The sequence below is a fragment of the Rhyacophila brunnea genome, unplaced genomic scaffold (genome assembly GCF_057557595.1).
Source record: "Rhyacophila brunnea isolate RB1 unplaced genomic scaffold, BYU_Rbru_1.0 scaffold_3, whole genome shotgun sequence".
Classification (NCBI taxonomy): domain Eukaryota; kingdom Metazoa; phylum Arthropoda; class Insecta; order Trichoptera; family Rhyacophilidae; genus Rhyacophila; species Rhyacophila brunnea.
The window spans coordinates 25,190,122-25,213,153 of record NW_028232965.1 but is presented as its reverse complement, the minus strand read 5'-3'; the positions used below and the strand labels follow the sequence as shown (position 1 = coordinate 25,213,153).

The window sequence follows — 23,032 nt, the reverse complement described above, 5'->3', positions numbered from 1 at the left end:
TCACAATTTGCTTTTTATATCTGAGACTGATAACTTAATAAATTATATAATGCATGACTAAGTAGAGACAGTTTTACCAAAGAAATTGTTACACACGAAAAACACTAGTACACACCTACATACATAACTACTAAATGTAGAAAAGGGTTCTAAATCAATAATTTACCATAGCTTCTGTTATAGGTAGGTATGTAAAAAGCATTACTTTGAAAAAAGAAACATCTGCTGAATCTGAAGCTTGCATTATTTTATATTTTACATTCCTACCACCTATCATTTTTTTTTTTTGCGATTATTGGCAGGTTTTGACCTATCTAACTCCGTCCCTGACGACTCAGCATCCCTGGTTTCTGATTATTTTGGTTTACGTTAATATTGTACGTTTAATAATAAATAAAAAATAGCATTTAATCATTGATTCTTTCATTCCTTAATTTATTAATATTTCACGTCAGTTAAAATAAAATATTGTAATAATATATTTATGTTTATGTATTCTTAGAAATAAAGTAAAATTTTACATAAATCTCTGATTGTGTGAAGGTAATGTTTTATTTACTAAACAATGTCTGATATTATGCCGTCAATGTATTAATATCATAAAAATAGTGTACAAAGTTCAAAGGTGAAAAATCATTTATCTAAAAATCCTCACAGCATTATACGTCCAAATGAAATGAACGTAACGGAATAAATATCCGGGCTCGAAAAAAACAGAGAGCAAAAAGTTACGAGCTTAGGCAAAAAAAGGTGAAATCCAGTGGCGGACAAACGTAATTCGATCAATTAGTGAAATGACGCGGAATGCTGGCCAGTGAAGTTGCGAGAGACAAAGTGGGCGGGCGAGTTCCACCCTGCGTGGGCGCCGCCCGCCTACCTTCCCAGCGCACCACATAGCCCCCCCAAGAAGGAATATTATGGGCTTCCTTGGTTGTGACAATATGATCGAGCGAATATCCCTCAGCTGCAGCCGGAGAGACCATTCTTCTTTTCCTGTCGTGAAAATTCTCGAGCACTACACTTTTCTGCTTGTTTTTCTGACGCTTGGTGAGTAACTTACAATCACTTATCATTTGTTATAGAATTGGAAAATAACAATCTAAAAAACTATTTTTAAAGACCCTGATTTCATATTGTTTTTTTACTATGACGATATCTGAACATAAATAAAATAAGACAATTATTGGTGACTATCCATACCATAAGCATGCAGAGGAAATGGCAAATAGAATGTACCCGATATTTTTTATAGGAAAAGGGTTACTACAATTTTCAACAGCAATACGTGAAATTCAAGCAGTATTTCTCATTAAAATCACCAAATGCATTTTTTTTTATTTAGATTTTTTATTTATTTAACGCTCACGATGGCCGAGCGGGTCACGCGTCAGGTTTATAATTTTGTGAGTCCCGGGTTCGAATCCCGGATCCGGCAAATACAAATGGTGTTTTTCAATGTATGATTCGATCTAGAGTATGGCCATAATAAGTTAAGCAGTTGGCTACAGTGACGTCCCGTGGGGGTAGGCAGATTGAGCGTCGCTTGGGGGCGGCAGTTACTCGAAGGGCGGCAAACGGGGAGAATAAATTGTTATATATGGAAATAGCTAAGTACCTAAACTTAGTAACAACGAAAACATCTTTCTTTTAAAAAAAAATCAGCTCACTGGTTGGAAACAAAGTATTAATTCACATAAAAGGTTTAACAGTACTGTATTTTTTTGTCGGGTTTGCGGTGTCTAGTTTACTTCCGTTGCCCTTCGACGTCCTTGATGACCAGAAACGACACGCGCACGAATGATAAAAAATACTGTATAAAAATGGAGCGGCATTTTGGCGGTGCCCAGTGGCGGCGTTTTGTCTTGGGACGTCACTGGTTGGCTAACATCCATTTCTCGTAAAAACAAAAATCTGTACAACATCTGTTCAATCTGTTCAAAACAACCTCTACTCTGTGTAGACCCATAATAATGATATTTAAAAACCTACACATTTAAAAAAAACTAGGGATACGGCATATTCTCGCATGTTACAGGTTGAAAAAGTATATTTTTTCTTAGTCCATGTCCGTTCCTTATTCGGAACATGTGGACACGACACAACGCGGCGCCTGCAAGAATCTATGTCACTGGTGCCACGCCGTATAAATACACCTTTTACAACGTGACTTTTTATTTGTGTGTGAATTAAACCGATGATCTCAAATCACCATTTTTTACCGGAAAACATGTCACAAACAATGACTTTATTTATAATTGACAGATGGGTATCGATATTTATTGTATTTTATTGACTTAGGTGTATCTGATAACTATCTTAGAAATCGGAATCATCAGTAAATTATTCATCCAATGTACAGAGCTGTCCTGTTATTTAAAATGCACCTTGAGAGGGCAATGTATCAGCCCAGACCCTGGGGTAGAAGTGGCGAAACTTTTTTACGGTTAGTTGCCAAAAATAAATTAAATATTCGTAGCGATGGGTGGTGTGCAAAAAAACTAGAAACCCTTCGAGACAAGAGTCGATTCATTTTTTAGGTCTTCCAGTAACAAAATAAACATCCAGGAATTTAAAAAAAAATGTTTTCTCTAGCGTAGCGTATACAATATAGTCTTGTCAACTATATAACATACATTATATTATTATTATGTATGCATGCAGTCAAGTTTCACGCTCGTCTTGCATTTCCAATTTTATTTGGACGTTGTGCGTGTTAGTGTTTAAGATTTTTCTTTGATCTTCAATTCTTTCCCTTGCCAACAAAATTCTTCCATGTCCCATAGATAAGCCATCGCTATTATAGTGGATTGATTTTCGTTTTACTCCGCAATAACATTTCAGAACATGAATAATCCATAAAAGAAATCTCATGGCATGGTTATTTATTTATTAGAAAATGACATGTTTAAAAGGTTATTAGAAGTTAAACTTAATATGAAACATCAACATATTGTACGAGGGTGGGTCAATAAGTCCTTAGAAAAGCCGACAGGTGGCGCGACTAGTACTGTAAGCGGTTTGTTTTCATGCAGCGGCACTACCGATTCAGTATGCTGCGAAGTTTCAATCAGATTGGTCGGGTTGTTGTGTGTTTCTCGTACATTTAAAAAAAAATTTGCTTGTGGAAAATGGAAAAATGGAAAATGGAGAAAATTGAGTTTAGAGCTGTTATTAAACATTTTAATATAAAAGGGTTAACAGCAAAGGAAATAAAAAATGAGTTGGATTTAGTTCACGGCATATCTGCTCCTTCACTTGCAACTATTTATAACTGGTTAAATGAATTTAAACGTGGTCGTACATCAACAAAGGATGAACCACGCTCAGGACGTCCTGTAGAGGTGACTACACCAGAAATGATCAATAAAATCCACGATATGGTGTTAAGTGACCGAAGATTAAAGTTGAGTGAGATGATTGAGGTTACAGGGATCTCAAAAGGTAGCGTCATTTCTATTTTACATGACAAATTGGGCATGAAAAATATTTCTGCAAGATGGGTGCCGCGTTTGCTCACAGTCGACAATAAACGCAATAGGGTGGTGGCCTCTAAAGCCCTGTTGTCGCTCATGCAACGCAATCCGGATGATTTTTTTCGTCGCTTTGTGACTGTAGATGAAACATGGATACACCACTATACTCCCGAGACGAAAGAACAGTCAAAGCAGTGGATTGCGAAGGCAAACCATGTCCAAAGAAGGCGAAAACCGTAAAATCAGCTGGTAAGGTTATGGCTACTGTATTTTGGGATGCACGTGGAATTATTTTCGTTGACTATTTGGAAAAAGGAAAAACAATAACAGGGGATTATTATGCATCTTTATTGGACCAGCTAAAAAACAAAATTGAAGAAAAACGGCCTCATTTAAACAGGAAAAAAATCCTCTTTCATCAGGACAATGCCCGTGTTCACACATGTTTACGATCAATGGCTAAAATTGAAGAATTGAAGTTCGAATTGGTCGACCACCCACCGTATTCGCCAGATTTAGCCCCCCCCCCAGTGACTTTTTCCTTTTCCCAAACTTAAAAAAATGGCTAAGTGGACAACGTTTTTTTTCAAATGAAGAAGTCATCGATCGGACAAATGCTTATTTTGAGGACCTTCCGAAAACTTATTTTTCTGACGGTTTAAAAAAAATGAGAAACGTCTAACCAAGTGTATTGAGCTCCAAGGAGATTATGTTGAGAAATAAAAAAAAATACAAAAATAAAAACTGTTTTAATGCTTTTTTCTAAGGAATTATTGACCCACCTCGTATTATATCGGATAATTATTTATTATTTATATTACCACCGGTGTTATTAATTTTATATTCGTATTTATAATATTTTTTATCATTTCTTATCACAATTTTGAAAACAGGAAGTAAATACTCATGATATTATAGTATATGCACATATTATATTTAATCTATGATGCACTAACTCTTCAGAGATAGTATTCAATGCAAAATCTACAAAAATAACAATGTTTGAATAATATACGAGAAAAGAGCTCATGCGATTTTCGTAACATATTTTGGCAACCTCTGGCTCACGGCCCGGACGCGATTCTGGTGTCTTTAGCTCCAGTTCACATACACATAATATGAACAAATCCATGCAATAATATTCCACATTAGACCAAACACTATGTTTCGAGGATGAAACAAAAGTCCAAATACTCGGACAGTAAAATACTAAAATATCGAAAATTCTCTGCAAGTATGCATCGTTCACCTAGTTCACCTAACACCTAGTTCAAATATACAAGGCCAATCGTCAAACTTAAATTTCTAATAAAGGCACATTTTACTTATTTACTTACTATTAATTATATTATTCGTAATATCATTATTAAAAATATATAGATATAAATAAATAACTATACAAGTACAGGCTGATAAATAAAACAAGAAGTAGAAATTCGTTTTAATTTATTTCTTACTAGTAGAGTCAGCTGACTGAAGCTAGACGTCTCGATAGATTGGAACCAGCTTAACGTTCTAACCATTAGTGGAAGATTTTAATATTATTATGAAATAAATCTACTTAATTATGGGATACCTGATTAATTTATGTGGTATGTATTTATAATAGAATCATGATTTTTGGTATGAAACGGATAAGATAAAATAGGATAATTTTATTATTAGTACATTTAGATTTTTGCAGTAAAACTATTACATTGGTTTTTTTCAGTTGAGAAAAATCCCACTAGATTGGACAAAATGACGAACAACTATTTTTCGTAAGAGGTCTTTTAATATCATTTTCACTCTGTAGTGGCCCATATGTTCATTTTATGAGCAAAAAAGAATTTAAAATAAAATGACCATGTGCTAAATGCACTACTGAATATTTTTTTTGATAATTTACAATTTCAACTGTATTAATTAATAAATATGTATCTGAAAACATTAAAAAGCAAAATGTTTTTTATTTTAAGTCAAAGACAAACTTATAATTGTAAAAAAAAATGTTCTAAAATGTGAATCTGTCAAAGGACCCCATCTTATCATTATATATGTTTTATGATCACATTTATTATTCAAATTTAGTTTATTAAATTTTCTATGTTTTACCATAGAGATTTTTGACTAATTCATAGTTTTAATATTTTTTATATTTATTTTAAAAAACATCGATTTTTTTTTTAATAATATAAATGTGTATAACTTGAAATCTTTTTATTTATATCAAATCGAGATTCAATATTTTGACCAAACCTAAATAAGATTTCATACCTATAAATAAAAAGGATTCCAAGAAACGGTTCTTTGATTGAAAATTAAAGTTATATGAATGAAAAACAAAGAAAATTTAAGAAGGAGAATTTGATGAATAGATGCAGTATTATATTAAGTTTTAAACGTTTGCACCCAATAATAATCATTATAGGTCAATGTGGCCTTATTAGATTCAAATAAAATCACAAAAGGCTATGGAGAGACAAAGTATCCCTATAATGATTACTAGCAATTATCTTGAATACCACAAATTTTTTATTTAAATTCCATTTTGTTGATTTTTTAACACTTTCACTTCTTGAATGGTTATATAATGTTAAAAATCGACTTTTCTATGAACGTTTATAGATTCTGCGACATTTTCCACGGCCCGTCAAAATTACATTCCGTGACATAAAACCCTTTCGATATATCGCAAGGACAAAAAATCTCCGAAATTATTTAATTATTTGAATACCAACGTAACGTCTAATAAAATTTAACCTGTAAAAAATGAATAATTCTTCACCAATTACAACGAAAATAATATAATCTGATAGCGTTGCAAAGTAAATATCTGTCTGTCTTGTTTCGATTCTTTTGTTTTACCCAGTTTTACCTGTCATTTCATTTTTTCAGCTTTGGAATTTGGAACCTCAGATTTCTTAGAAAATGTTGCAATATTTAATTATTAATGACACATTTCCATAAGGATATTCAAATGTAATTTATTATGCACGTTTCACATTATTTATAATTCCGTACTACGTTATGATAGTGTGTATTATTCGTATATCGGCAAATTAATCCGTTGATTTAGCAATCGTATTGCAATAATTAAAAGAAGTATAGTATTATTATATTTTTAGGCGACTTTTTCTTGACTCATTCATTATAAAGTAAAGTTATCGAAGAGAAAATATTCTATCATTGGCTTACCAATTATCTCTAAGATAACATAGAGACATGATAATTTATCATGATACATGGCTCATGCTGGACATCGGTATTAATTTAATATCACAGCTTTAATAATTTCATATTCTCCAGATGTGTGCATGTGTAATTACAAAAAAACAAAACACGAGTACCTTTGTATTATAATTTAGTGCATGCCAGAATCTATTTAGTTTGGCCCACGACTCAGAGAGTAAATGATAATTTGGCACTAGAATCAAGAAATGTTTCATTGTCTGCCTTAAAACGTTTCGTTATATTACTATAATCGGCGTTTTTATCACGTTCTCGTAGGTTTTTTTTTTAACTAGATGTTGATATTATAAATCTAACATAACACCCATTTATTAACTAAAATAACATTCAGATACATTAAATTCAAATTATTGCTCAAAGGCGGAGAATATAGGCGTCCACATGTTAAAGGTGATCATAATAAACTTTTGACAGGAAGTCACTTCTTACTATCGATTCCGGTGTACTTATCGAGAGAATTCATACACACATTGAAAAAAACAACACGTGGACTAAAACCACAGTTCTACAGGCGGATGCTTTTCCACTACTAAGTAGAATTTTCTTTATTACGTGTCTTCTACGTTTACTAAATCCAATGATTACTAAATAAGTAATTATAAATCATCTTCGAGCTATGTCACGTGTTCCATGGGTCACGAGTTGGAATTTTCCAAAATTGCGAGCTGATGTAATTGCATAAAATCACATCGTGTGATCGCATGAAAACAATAACGAACTCCCGAATAGTCTACGTCAGCGGCGCCCAACCTTTAGTCTATCTCGAGAAAATTAAGAATTTAAAAATTTTAGGTGAGTCACACATAGGACGATGACATTTTTTGAAAGAATCAGCATTTTCCAAATAATTTCCTTCTTATTTTTAAATTCTTGAAACATTGTTTCTGATACAGCAAGCATTGCTTCTTTCATTATGTTGCCGTCGTCAAAGGGTTTTTTTTGTTTCAAGCATATATGTAATTTTAAATAAAGCAATTAATTGTAGCAGCTCTTGATTTGGTTACAGACATAGAAAATATAGATTGTTGGGCAAGTAATGTGGCTTTCAATTCTTTCACTTTAGATTTTCTTAAACTGCTGTTAATAGGATATTCAGTACCATATTTTTTTATGAACCGTTGTAAAATGTTCTACGCTGCACTTTTTTCCAATAGCAACTGTCGCACCGCAAATCAAACAAATACATTTGTTCTTAAAAAATATATATATTTCTCTTCCCAATCTTCTTGAAAATTATAAGTATATGTCCGTTTTTCTTTTTCTCTTCAGACATAATTATTATGATAACTATATGATAAATATAATTGTCAAACTGACAAGTGTGTCAGAACGCGCTTCGTCTCGCCCATATACTAATATACTATTCCTCTCGTCTATTTCGCTAGCGGTGATTGCCGACGAGGTGTTCATTTATTTTTATTTATTTATTTTTGAGTGTGTAGCAATTTTGCCGATTTTTGACATACACTGCGATCTTAATACATAATCTGAATAATACGCGAGCCGCGAGCCACATTAAAATGGTACGCGAGCAACACGTTGCTCGCGAGCTACGGGTTGGGCACCGCTGGTCTTTATTATGCGTATGCTCAAATATAGGCGCGCTTTAATACTACTGTTTGTCGTTACACATATGTCTTTACTTCGTTGGTGTGCCATATTTTTAACTGCACACAAGTTTATGAGCCATCCTATAAATTGATGTTGTAAAAATGCATTATGTGAATCAAATGATGATAACTTTTTTTAAATGTCAAGTGAAGAGTAAAATAATTTGAAAAATTCTCACGTAATCCAGGATTTACGACCTGTGATTATTGGTAAACTAATAAGTTTGGTTCCACAAATTTCATTCCGTCCTTCATTCACAGCGAACAGTAAACATAGCATACACATTCACACATACACACACAACCTAATCGGTTTATCGAATGATTTACAATCAACAGTAGGCAAAAACGACTGATAAAATACCTATGTGGAAATCGATACCGAGAATGATAAACTAGATGCGATTAGGTGACAATATGCAACTTTTTGTTTGATATTGATTTCTTCATATATTTTATTATATCAAAGTTTTTCCTTTACTTCGTCATGGAATAACTTGTTAATGCACTTTTGGAATATTGACGATAATATTCTAAAGCTCCAAACCTATGGGTTGCGACCCCAAGTGGGGTCGTCACTGTCAGGGATATTCTGTAGGGTCACCGGCTGAAACAGTAAACATTATAAAATATTGATTCTGAACCAAATCGCTCCCCTATTATGACAAGGTCCAACCAACAGAATTGACATTTGGATTTAGTGTCGGGAAAGTATTTCTCTTATTTATTTTCTGCTTCCCTTGATGTATCCAGCATTCCCGATGAAGTACAAGATGAATTCTTGGAACTGCAAAAAGATTCCTTAATACTTAACTTACTTCATGAAAAAATCTGAAAATTCTGGTGTGCTAAGTATCAGTCATATCCGAATGTTAACAAGCTCGCCTTTCGAATTTTACTACGATTTGCTTCTACGTATTCCTGCGAGAGTGGATTTTCAACACTTCTTCATTTGAAAACCAAAACCAAAAAGAGATTAAATGTTTAGAATGACACGAGGTTCGCATTAACGAAAACTTATCTGCGAATTTTGAAGGTAGTTAATAAGTTATAATTTCAACCGTTATTTTTTTCTAATACCTAGCTGTATCTTATTTTTACATATTGTTGGAAAGGTTATAATAGATTCAGGGGTGCCGCCGCGTAGGGATTGAAATACCGGTAACATATTTCAAAACCGGTATTCCAGTATTTTTCGATACCGAAATACTTTAAAAATCACACAATACCGATATATTCGGTATTGAAAGTGAAAACAAAATGCATTAATTAACATGAAAGGTTTAAGAGAACTGTAATTTTTTAACGGGTTACGTCGTTTGTTTATATAATCATTAGTAATTTCAGCCCGAGTGGCGAATATTTTATGATGGAATAATAATTATACACTATAAGAAACTTGCTTGTGCCTAATTTTTTGATGTTTATCTACTAAATAGTATCGTATACAATAATGAAGAAATGTAATTTTGTTGAAACAGTGAGGAACATTGTGTTTGGTTTTATTTTTTACTGAATAAAAGTAAAAGTAAAGAGTAAAAAGTTTAATAAACTAATAAAACATCAGGTGGAATTACCAGTGGGGCACATCACATATAAGAACATTTCATAATATAAATTTATTGAAAGATCATTCGAAGAAGAAAGTGACAATAGTTCAACTACTAGGTATCCGTAAACATCAGGATCTCTACCATATCTTACCTTTACCTATTTTAAAGGCTTACACATGTACCCAATTAAATATTTTTTCTATAAAATAGTAATATTTTAGAGATTTATATATATATAAATATTGGTAGATACTGTTTTTTCATATATTTCACAAATACCGGTATTCAATAGAAAATACCGAAATACTGGTATTGATATTTTTATTCGGTATTGCAATCCTTAATTGTATTTAATTGTACGATTTGTTTTCAATAAATTTATCGTTTCACAGTGTAATTGTTTCCTTTTCTGTCGCTGCATCAATGAATCAGATATACTGCCCAAATTCTTTTTAGCCATACACAATCATATTTAATGTTGTCTATATTTTCAGGTGCTGGTGGACTTCGTGACGTCAGAGTCAATGTGCCCGAGGCTGTTGCCTCCGGGTCTACGGTGACCTTGAACTGCCGCTACGACCTTGAAACCGATACCCTTTACAGCGTTAAATGGTACAAAGGGCGCCAAGAATTTTTCCGGTACATCCCCAAGGAACTTCCACATACAAGAGTATTCCCATTACCCGGGGTTAACGTCGACGTAAGTCTCATTATTAACAAACAATTAATTTCAGGGTATATCCCGGTCAACTCGACAAGACTATCGACCCTGTACTTCGGTCGCTAGAATTAAATCTAGATGTTTTCAATGCTTATACAGAATAAGAAGCTGTATAAAGCTCAAATAACATTGGCAGATCTTCTCGACGATCGACTGTCTGAAACGATCGCCACCGATCGTGAAATGTTAACTTGGATCGTTCCTTCAAGCCGTGACCAAAATAAAATTATCATAGTGACCAATTCACCTTCTGTTCCATGTTAGTTGGGTCGAAGATTATCGAGTACTTACAAAAAAATTTAATTGCCCGTGGGCTTCGAATAAGGGTTCACATATTATGACGTGTCCTGTCTTTTATTACATAACGAAAATTTCACATTTAATGTCACTTAACTTTATTCATTATTTTAATAGACAACAATAAAATAAAATAATATGGTACTTAATACAACCAATATGTATCTAAATAATATAATCTCTAATAGTTTCCATATTATGTATTTAAAGTAACAACTTATCACGAGGGAAGACTGTTTAGTATTCCACCAAACTGACTAATAGATATTTTTTTTGATTTATTTATTTTTCTTCTTTTTAACACTACAATAGGCCACAAGACCCAATGACAGTAGTGTAGTGAAAAAGTAGTGAATTTAGTAGTAGAAGAGAAATAATCACAAACTCCCAGGCATAAGATAAGAAAATCACATAAATATATTGTGACCTCGCCGATAATCCAACTCGGGCCCCCGGATGAATGGCCAGCGCCGTACGTACTGGACTACGAGGGCCGACTTATTTTTGTTAACACTACAATATCAACTAAGCGTATACACCTATCAGATCAAGCGTCAACACAATCGAGTTGGTAGCTGAATCGTTCCGAGTTGCTTCGATCGAGACGATTGCTCAAGACGGTCGGTGTGGATCCTGATTTTGGGTCTGCCAGTATGGTGGTGCAATTAGACCTTTAGTATGAAGAATGGTATTAAATAAATAACAATCACTTGATACTGTAAGTTATTGTATTTTTACTTTTATTACATATTATTTCCATATTTTTTCAATTGATGTCGTACAGGTGGAAACGGTCTTGAAATAATAATTATAAAATGTGCAAATGGTACTAAAATAAAAATAAAATAACTACTTAACAAATTGTGTAATTAAAATAAAACATAATAATATGTTATACTTATTCGACAATTTCGGGACATTCTTTACTAATACAAAATATATACAATCTTACAGCTATTTAATAAAAATAAAAATAAAATTTTATTATCTTCTCTGTTTAAAAATGAGTAAATTGAAATTATAGCTTTTCAGGAACCATTAATGTAGGTATTCTAACTAATATTATTATCAGCTATTAAGAATAACAAAATAGTTTTAAGTAAAATAAATACAATCATAGAAATATAAAAGGTTTACCCTTTAAAAAAATACTATTCAAATAAAATAATAAAAAAAATCTAGATTATATGCATGCCTAGCAGGTTATGTTTTTTTCATTTGTGAATAGTAATGTTGTCTTTCATAATACTTACTATCATGAACTTACTTATTATTTAGCGATATTTATTTGAACAGTGATCCAATGCAATTTCCCAGTGGCTTAAAAGAATGCATAGAGGTCTATTATATTGTTCCAAAAAGAGCAAAAATGTAAAGTTATATTATACTATTTCAGATTTTAAAAACATATGTAAGTACTATGAGTATTACACTACAAGCACATACTTAATAAATAATATTATATTAAGATATCAATATTTAAATATTCATTTAAAAGTCTCGTTTTCCTTCCAGGTTGGAAGATCTGGTCCTCTGACGGTGGTGTTGAGGGCAGTGTCACCTTTTCTTTCCGGAAGATATCGATGCGAAGTTTCTGCAGATGCTCCTTCCTTCCACACAGCCATGAAGACAAGCTATATGCATGTTGTGGGTACGTTTTTCATTCCACTACACAAATCCTCTAATCATACATACTTGATCAATTATGATTTTTTCGATCACTACATAATTTTATGTAACATCATTGTTTGAATGTACGCCGAATACCTGAGCCTTACTTTATTATAAAAAAATATTATTGCTGATTGCAATATTGAAAACGTAGGACTTTATTGTCCGTACAGACAATAATTAAAATATTGTAGTATTGCTACATTTTGCTCAAATAATACTGAGGCATATAATTTAATTTGCATATTACCAAAAATAAAATTGTATTTTACTAAGTGCCTACTAACAATGATATGAAATGTTTTACCTGTCGTCGCTAAGTGGTTTTATTCTGTTATTACTTATTATGCTATTTTTTTTCATAAAGCAAAATTATATAACATGCGAGAAAAATAATTCTAATACTTACATCTTTTATTATTCCTATAAGGGATATTTTGTGTGATAAAATACCACCAAGCAACGCGTAACTCAGTCATAACGCGTACCGTTTAAATTAAATAAAGTATATATACGCATATATTTAAGAACGTATACTTAGTAAATTGCTATTTTCATTCTTAAGTCGAATATGTGTAGGGATGTCAAAAAATATTGATAGGTACCTACTTGCTTTCGATATAATACCAATCCAGGTATAGATATTTTATCTTTCGATATGACAAGAAACCCATTAAGAACAAAATAACCTATCAGACTTGATTTTTTTTCTTTATACCATGTCGTTATAATGTAAACAAAATTAGAGATAATTAATTTTGATACAAACAGTGAACCGAAGACGTTATGGCCTTATGATCGTTTACTGCGAGTACAACCATAATATGACAGCATTATTTATCTATTTATATACACTCACATTGCGTACCTACTCTTGCCTCTGTTCTTTCTGCATTAGGCCAAAAATTAACTGACTACTGGAGGAACACATCGCAGTAAATGCGTAGGGTGCGCATTGGCTTGCCTCAAAATGGTTGCAAGATGGCCATATTTTGAGACGGAAGCGCATCTACATCCAGCATCATTGGATTTCTGTTCAACATCAATCACGTCAGTTTTACAAACCTAATGATTCAACAACAAATGTATAATAGTAAATTATACAATAATTTTACGTAAAATAAGCCAACATATTATAGTTTTGAAAGATTCAAAACGAAAAATGTCCTCTGTACTAAAGTTATTTTTTTCAAAAATATTACTCTTGTTACATCTTTGTATTATAATCAGCATATAAATACATGACAAAACTGATTCCATTGAAAAATTTTAAACTATTTACGTTCCTACTAGTGTAGATAGTTGACGGAGTGCATCAAATACAGTCAATCTAAGAGGGCTCGCACATCAGAACTCGCCGCATGCGTCTTACAACAAATTTGTCGATGTGACGTCATCGTAAACCAAGAAACAAACGTTAACTGTGACGCTGCGACGCTCCTGCATGCGACGAATTGCATTTGCTACAGCTTACATGTCGATTTCGAAAAATGTCGACCCCGCGCATGCGCACAGCGGCACAATCGGCCATTTCTGTCTCTGTCTCTGTCTACACTGTCATTTCTCACTCATCGCTGGTCACCGCGTTTGACGTTTGTTCATACAATCAACACAATAAAAATGGCAGACGAGAGACTTCTCCTTTTTCGCGTTTGACGTTTGCCGCTAGGCAGATGTGCGAGGTTGTAGCATGCAACATTCCGCGGCAGTCTGGGAAGTTTTGATTTATGGCCGTCAGGCACACAAGGCGAGTTGTGATGTGCGAGCCGGCTAATGCATGCGTAAAACTACTCAAATTGAAGGGTACCCGAAGTCAAATCGAACAGGCGTAGACTGTTATTCACCTTCCCATGCCACGTTTCGCTACTTTCAATCGTTTGCTATCGATTTCATTAAGGGTTAATGTTTCACATATATACATTAGCACTGATACCACACACAGGTTCAGTGTGCTTTGGGCATAATGAAAAGTCACTTTAATACTTTGGACGCTGAAGACGCACATGCGCGTAATGACCAGGCGGCCGATCGAAGTAATTAACGTGCATTTTAAAGGTGCTAATTAAAAAATCATTATCTACTCAGCAGCGAATACGTTAAAGACTATTCGGGCACCAGAATGCACTGTATGTCAGTTTGATTTCACGAACAATCTTGCCATCCACCAGGGCTTCGAACCCCTATTTTTTTTCATTTCGGTTTTCGTTCCAGTTCAAGTAAAAAATATATCGGTTCGGTTCAGCTCCGAGTAGTTGGTAGTGAGTGATCCAAGAGTTTGAGTACAAGGACCAAGACCCAAGACGTAAGATATGTTGCGCCTATGAAAACTGAACGACAACTGAAATCGGAAGTAAGATCATGTTAATGCGCGTGTTTGAACATATAGCGAACCGAATAAACCGTATATTTTCGGTTCGGTTCCGGTTTTCGTACTGATAAAAATAACGGTTTTTTTTTCGGTTTTCGGTTCAGTTCTAGTTCAAAACCTTGATCATAGCTCCAACCATAGAAGTGTGCCGTTTAATATATACATTGTTGTTTATTCGCTCGCTTTGGATGCTATCCGTGAGATACATCTGCAGGTAGCATACAGTATTGTAATATAATATGCAAAAGACCCAAAAGAACTTCAGGATAGAATCCAGAAGCTTGCAAAAAAGTCGAAAAGTAATTGTCCAGTTGTGACAAAGTATTACTGATAATCTAACCCAAAATAAATACATTATTTTATACGTATTTCTTGAATATTAACTATAAAATAAAATATATCTTTCTATTGGAATATTCCATCACGACACTTTTTGTGTTCGGCACAGAGGCGCCTCGTGCCTGGAAACCTTCACCGTTTTACGCTCATCAAAAGGCACTGGCGAATAGTGTTAAATGAAGCATAACACGGCAATAAAATATTCCTGCGCGCATTATTAGTACCTACCAATTCAAAGAAATATTCCACACCGCATGGGGAGATTATAATTATTTCTTTTGCCATATAGGTATCTACATTATCTACTTTATTTTTTGAACTCCCTAACATTAAACGTATGTACGTATTTTAATTATTATGTAACAAGATAGATAGGTATATTGGGTTAAAATAAAAATATATATTTTGATAAAATGGAGCTGTCTGGCAGTAGTTTACAGCGGTGCAGGATTTAAACTCCATCTGGACTTTAGTCGTTATTTTTGGCATTCTTCTTCCTTCTAACCACAAATTTCAAGGCGATTTTATCTTGCGTATAAATAAAAAATACAAATAGATTTTTTTATTTTGAATCTCGTAATACTCGGGTTATTGAAGATGGACACTATTTAGTGGTGACGTCATTTATGTTAGTTAGGTTGACTTAACACTATATCTGACCGTGTCGATATTAATCTATTTTATAAATATAATAGTAAGTATTATTAATTCATTGCCTCCACACCGGGGCAATATGCTCCATATTAAGTGGATTTGGTTTAAAAAAGTAATTCCGTCACCTACATTGTATGTAAGTAAGTACCTAATATATTTTTAAATGACGAATAATATAATAAATTATCTGTTTACAAAAATAAAGATTAACATTATACCTAGGTATATCATATGTAAAATCTTACAAAAAAATGTGTATTTGGTTGTTTTGTCTCCAATTCATATTAATGCTGACAAAGGTACACTCCGAAGAATAGTCAAACTTTAATGATCACTCAATTATCAAATTGCATTTTAAAATCATCGCTATTTTGTAGTTGGTTTCCTAATATAATTGTTTCGACCCGTTTTAATATCCACATCAACTTGAGTCAACATTCTTTTGACGGAACTAAAGCGCAACCCACATTGAGGTGCATGTCGCCTACTGTCACGCTGTCGCGGCGAAAATTTAGTATATGGTTTCTTCATTTTGCAGAATATTTTGAACGTGCACCATCTCGTAAATTCACTGAAGAAAGACACTGATGAAGAGTGCCTACTATAATGCATAAATAATTTGAATTAATATTAATTATTCATGCTAATTTCAATTAATTTTAACAGTTTCTACGTGTACGTACATTAAAATTACGTTTGACATGACATCCATAAATATTTTTTTTTAATATAATCCAACTCGCAGACCATAGATAATAGACAAATTTCTCATAGAAAATACATAGTGCCTACCGCTAAAAACAATAAAACGTGATTTTGACATGACATTCGTAAAGTGCAGTCATGTGGAATATGATAAAAACGTTCAAAACGTCATGCAGGTGCCGATGCAGTGCAGTTCAACGTGAAGTGCCCTTAATTAGCGTTGCAAGCGACCATTTTTTTAGTCATCTGTCATTTCACTTTCTAACAGTAAAGAAGGTACCATGAATTTGGACCACGCACGATATTTATGGTATATTATTTTTAAAATATCACCAATTAAAAAAACCTAAAATCTCTACGACCTACTTGGTCAAAAACAAAAAAAAACTATGTATTTACTAGTTGTAAAAAGGTAATTGTGTCCATAAAGCAATGAGATTCAGAGAAATGACTTGAATCATTCGTCAATTTAGCTTGTTTACGCTAAAAGCGGCAAGTTTTGAGTATATTAACCTTTCTTCCTTCCATAAATTATATTTCACTTCGGTCCCTCTATTGTGCGCTCGATAATTTATTTTCAAATAAAATTTGTCAACGGAAACAGGAAAATAACACATTTTTCTCAATTACAAAATAATTAATGACTTTTTTATGTTAAATCATCTCTTTTTTTCTAGCGTAGCTACTTTCCTACACGTTGGTCGAAGTGTTTACTCAGTCTTCAGTGACGTGTTTTGGGTGGTGGAGGACGCCCGACGCACTAACTGATTTTGAGCCCCCACGATAAAAAATTAAATAAAAACTATAAATTTGAACTATGTTTTATTTGTATTTGTATTTGTACAGTATTTGCATTGCTTTTTCGTAAATAGGCAACCTACTTTTTTTACAAATTAAAAGTATTAAAATACCGACACGAGCATTGCCAAACTACAAAGGTACGAGTATCTCTACCTAATCTTTTTATAAAAAAAATGGATAAAAACTATTTTTATCTTTCCTTTACATTTGTATGCGCAGAATAAATAAATAGATAAATAAAAAACTTGACATTGTCTGCATAGATTTATAATGTCAAATAATCGTTACAAAAATCTACTACATAATATCTATTATCTACCTATTTGATATATTTTTACTTGATTAAATAAGGTACACGGATACAAAAAAAATGTCTTTGGTAAACACGTCTGCTGCACATAAAACTTTAAGAAAAATTTGCCTTAAATTTATAATGTATATTTTATATCATGAAAATGTTGGAACATAATAATATCTAGATCATTTTTTAAATTTTTTTGTGTAGATAGAGTTTATTTTTCAATATATAGGTATATTATAATATAAACAGTAGGTCAGGGCAAGTGTATCATTAATTGCATAATGTTTTCATATAAATAAAATATAATATTTTCCTGACAAGGTAATGGGGCACTTACCCCATCCTATAGGTAATTAAATCTAATCTGAGCTAAAATATTTGCATTATTAATACCTAATATAAATTTGGAAGTTGAAAAGTAGACGTTGGAAGTAAAACGTTAGAAAGGCCTCGCCCTCGCCAGCCGTGCGGCTAACGTGTCCACCTTTCGAGATTTGGGGCTCTTTTTCTACTTCCCAATTGATTCTCATTAAAATTATATTCTGTGTCGTGTTGAACATTTTAGATTTCTCATAAACAGAGTGTATTCTTTCTGTTGGTTTGCTTTGATACATGATCCCAAGATAAATAGAATTATCTACATTATTATTTGGCAAATGCTTGTCGAAGGTTGCAGTGATTTGTTTCCAAATTGTACCTGGCCGAGCCATTGTCGTTTAGATCTGTTTATGTTACTTTTTCTGTGAGTAATTTAATCATATCATTTAGATCTTAATTTGATATCATTATCTTTTTTATGTTCCTGGCATTTTTCCATAATTTATCATAGGGTACATACTTTATCGCTTGTTAACTTTGCTTGGCGAAAACCGCATAGATTCTCGTCTATTGTACATGCCGTGTGTTTAACCATCTGCCTAAACAGACTGTTGGAGAATACTCAACACCAAACTATATGCCCCTTTAATTGGAGCAATCTATGACATTGCCTTCTTTATGAAGGAACATAATATCTGTACCTCAGAGGCAGACGGATGCAACTCCGTTTTTGGGGAAAATGAGTTTTTTTAAGAATCGTCATGCTAAAGGCTTTATCTATTAGTGGCAGAGAGATGAAAGTCCTAGTCCAAGATATGCATAGAATAAAGATGCAAGTGCCATACCTACCTTAGAGGCAGAAGGATGCAAATTCAATAATCCACTAAGATAAAATTCTCTCAAACCGTCTGCAATATGTACTAGACGAGAACCAGCCAGGAGAACGAGTTCCTTTAGAGGAGGATACAGCACTATGGACCATATTATCCAAGTCATCAGAGAAATCAGAGCGGTAACAGGAATACAAGCTGCCGCTATCCATGGGTTTTATAGACTATGAGAAAGCGTTCGATTCCATAAAGAACTTTTCAATACTCGATGCACTCAGAAATCGAGGAATCCCCGGGCGCTATATAAATATTTTCAATAATATATACAGTAGCGCAACAACATCTCCATAAACCATCGCGCATTTCCTATCAGCAAAGGAGTCCGACAAGGTGATACAATCTCACCTAAACTATTTACAGCTACATTTGAAGACTTATTTAGACAACTTGACTGGAATGACATGAGTCCCCATAAATGGAGAATACGTGAGTCATCTACGCTTTGCCGATAGCAATAAATAGTAGTTTGCAAGACTCAGAAGGCCTCCAAAGCAGAATACAGTAACTCGCTGGAGTAAGCAACAAAGTAGGCTTGAAAATAAATGTATCAAAGAATAAAGTCATGTTAAACTGCTTGGCGGGCCAAAAAGAGATCCTCATCAATGGCATTCAGCTCGAACAGGTGAAAAACTACATCTATCTGGCACAATAAGTGTCTATAGATGGATGTATATTTGATGAAATTGTTTGCAGAGTAAAGCTAGGAGTGCTTTTGGCCGCCTGAATAATTTCTTCGAAAATGCCTAAAGTGCAAAGTGTTCAACCAGTGTGTACTTCCCGTAACCACACGCGTGTGAAACATTGAGCCTAAGTAAAAGAGAGATCCATAAACTTAGAGTAGCATAACGTGGTATGGAAAGGTGCATGCTGGGCATAACGCAAAAGGACAAAAAAAGGAATGAGTGGATAAGGGAACAGACAAGGATTAATGATGTGATAGAGTTTGCTAAAAACCTCAAATGGAAATGGGCTGGAACATGGCTCGAAGAAAGAACAATCGTTGGACAAATTTAGTCATCCAGTGGTATATCCAAGAGGTAAAAAACATCCGCAAGGTAGACCTAGAGGCCGCTGGATCGATGAAATGATAAAGTTCTTCCGAAAAACTTGGCAACGCAACGCACAGGAACGAGAGAAGTGGAATCAGCTTGGAGATTAGTGAGGCCTTCATCCAGCAGTGAATAGATTCAGGCTGGTGATGATGATGATGACATAATAAAAATTTAAAAAAAAAATGTGTTTTGCTTTGTTATATTTATACCTATAAATTGTTTTATTTTGGCTAGGTAAATAAGATACATATCCACATTAACAAAATATCTTTAGAGGCAGAAGGATGCAAATCCACACTACGTTTTTTATTTTATTTTTTTTAGTTATAAAATTGTATTATATTATTATTCCTTTCTTACATATTCCAGAAGTACTTTAATTGAATTAGAATAAAAAAAATAATGATCATTCTATGTATATTTTCTTAGAAGTTATGAGTATTCGTTTAAAATAAAAATTGTTTTTTGGCTCTCCTGAACAATTGGGTATTTGGATTTGCATCCGTCTGCCTCTGAGGTACAGATATTATTCCCATGTTCCATTCCATGGTTAATGTTTCTTCCTGCCGAATCGCAATGCTTATTATACTTTTATGTTATATATACTTTTACATTATAACTTATACTTTCTAAAACGCTCAACTAATAATTTTTTGAGAGTTTTAATTAGAAATTATAAAACTAATATATCAGTGATTTGAATACATTATGGTTTGTAGATGTTCCAGATGGTGCGCCAGATTTGGTCGCAGAAAGAAACCGTGTTGCTCCAGGAGACACTCTTCGGGCCCACTGTACTTCCCCTCCAGCGAGACCAATGGCCAATATCACCTGGCTTTTAAATGGCCAACTGGTTTGTATAAAGTACCTTATTCATAAGTTTATTCAAAGCTACGTATGCTATAATATTAGGTAACAACATATTTGTATAATATCCTCCTTTATAAGAGATAAGATAGAATATAATATACGCTATTCTACAAATAAATACACTTAAGTATATGAAACTTACAAATCTAAAATTAAACTGTATATTCTAGGAAAAATAATTTCCTCATCAAATCAATACGTACACATCTATCATATCAACATATTAAAAAAGTAAATATAAATGATAAACATATTTTCTGTAAATAATTATAATATTTTTATAAATATCGTGTAAAAAAATTCAAGCAGTTGCACGAAAAGTGGTAAAAAGAGGTTTTGTAATGTTGTTTTAATTTAATAAAACGCAATTTTTTTGTAGTACTTATTCCACTTTTAATCAATAAATTAGGACCGGTTTCGTCCGCCTCAGAGGGATATTTTCAACTGAATGTCTGAAGAAATCGCATTTATACCTACGCATGTTCAATTTTCATCTTTATTTAAAAATGCTTTATAAATATTTAATCATAACTTTCAACATTGTTAAATTATTGATTAGCACACTCCGCGAACCGCTTAATTTCTCGACCAAAATTTTCGGAATTGAGTAGGTACATATTACAAATGAACTAAATAAAATTATTTACTAATATAATCTATATAAATAACACTTTAATTAAATACTTACTAATATAATAATTTAATACCAATAACGTTTATTTTCTGTCAATACATGGTAGAACTACATTGTATTATTGATTAAATGTCCCTTTGAGGCGGACAAAACTGGTCCAAATTTATTAAATAAAAAGTGGAATAAGTACAAAATAAATGCGTTTTATTAAATTCATCAATAACCAATAACGTTGACTTAATCATATTTATGACGGCTGTTCTAGTTTTTATTCATCATAAAAATAGCTTGAAGATTGTTTTAAGATTTATATAATTATAAAATTGGTTTCTTAATCAACGATAATAAGTAAAATATCTGTTTGATACAAATACTGAAAATGGTAAAATTTTATGTTTTTACCAATCTCGGAACCGGGATTGTGTATACAATTTCTGATATCCCGGGAGTAAAAATTCTGACCGGAAGTTTCATCCCTGTTATGTAATTATTAATGTTATGTAATTAATAATTTGTATTTCTTTCTCCAGGTAAATGGAACATCTTTACAGAGCCTGGCTATGGACGGAGAATCACACAACTGGCCTTCTAAAATACACAATGGCAGACAATTAATATATTTTCCCAATAAATCATCAAATATTGACGAAAGATCACGCGAAATCGCTTCATGGAACGATCGTAAGGAAATGAATATGGAAATCAGTTCAGCAATTGACCGCACAAAGACAGAAAACCAGGACACAATCAGTGTGAGATCTCAAGAAGGGAACTCTTTAGATCAATCTACAAGTTTCGCTGATATAGAACTACACTCAAAGAAGAAGAGCACTTCATCTTTATCATTGGCTGTGACCCAGGACACGCTCAGAGATGGAGCACTACGATTGACTTGCAAAGTTTCTATTTATTCTCTATACAATGCTCAAGTGGAACTTCTTTTGGCCGCTGAGAGGCCGCAAATAGCTTCAGTCCTCGTTTTGGCTACCGGACACACTCACAGTTGTTAGTACTCACTTTTTGCATTATAAAACCGCACAAACCTAGGATATATATAGGTATGAGTAAAATATTAGAACTACCAAATAAAAAGTTGGTGCCATTTATTTATTCTCACCTTACCTCATCTTAATGAGTTAAGTACATGACACTATTTTTCATTTAAAAACATGATTTTAATTTTACCTTTTGCAATAGATATCTTATCATTTTCTTTTAGATGGGAATGTACGAAAATATTCAATAAATGATGAAGATAAATAGAAAATTAAAAAAAAGTTGTATAAAAACATCTAATTTTGAAAAACCCACACTTATATGAATTTTACTATTTGTGAATTTGAAACACCAAAGATAACGTTGTCAGGATAGATCGGTAGATTAAACGATAAAAACAGTCACCTGAACATTGAAAGATTTGAATTCCAATCCTACTTGGTTCAATTTTTTTTTTTAGATTTCTTCTATTAAGTGCATAGGGCATTCTTTATAGTATCTATCTCAGTATGAATGAAAATAATTACATTAAAATAAGTCAGTCCATA

General features: G+C 33.0%; 1 protein-coding gene across 1 annotated transcript; it reads left to right on the top strand.

The window, feature by feature from the left end:
- The first annotated feature begins 922 nt into the window (after positions 1-922).
- On the top strand, positions 923-22,498 carry LOC147068113 (uncharacterized). The gene is made up of 5 exons (XM_085952592.1): positions 923-1,047; positions 10,362-10,567; positions 12,401-12,536; positions 20,704-20,837; positions 22,019-22,498. Exons 1-5 carry the CDS (start codon positions 942-944, stop codon positions 22,496-22,498), a joined length of 1,062 nt encoding a protein of 353 aa, XP_085808718.1. The 5' UTR covers positions 923-941.
- The last annotated feature ends 534 nt before the right edge of the window (positions 22,499-23,032 follow it).

Bases quoted from the DNA above. Each gene is read 5' to 3' on its own strand.
- LOC147068113 (XM_085952592.1), top strand. From the start codon at position 942: ATGATCGAGCGAATATCCCTCAGCTGCAGCCGGAGAGACCATTCTTCT. The intron at 12,537-20,703 runs GTACGTTTTTCA...TATGGTTTGTAG, and splicing joins AAGCTATATGCATGTTGTGG to ATGTTCCAGATGGTGCGCCA. The intron at 20,838-22,018 runs GTTTGTATAAAG...TTCTTTCTCCAG, and splicing joins GGCTTTTAAATGGCCAACTG to GTAAATGGAACATCTTTACA.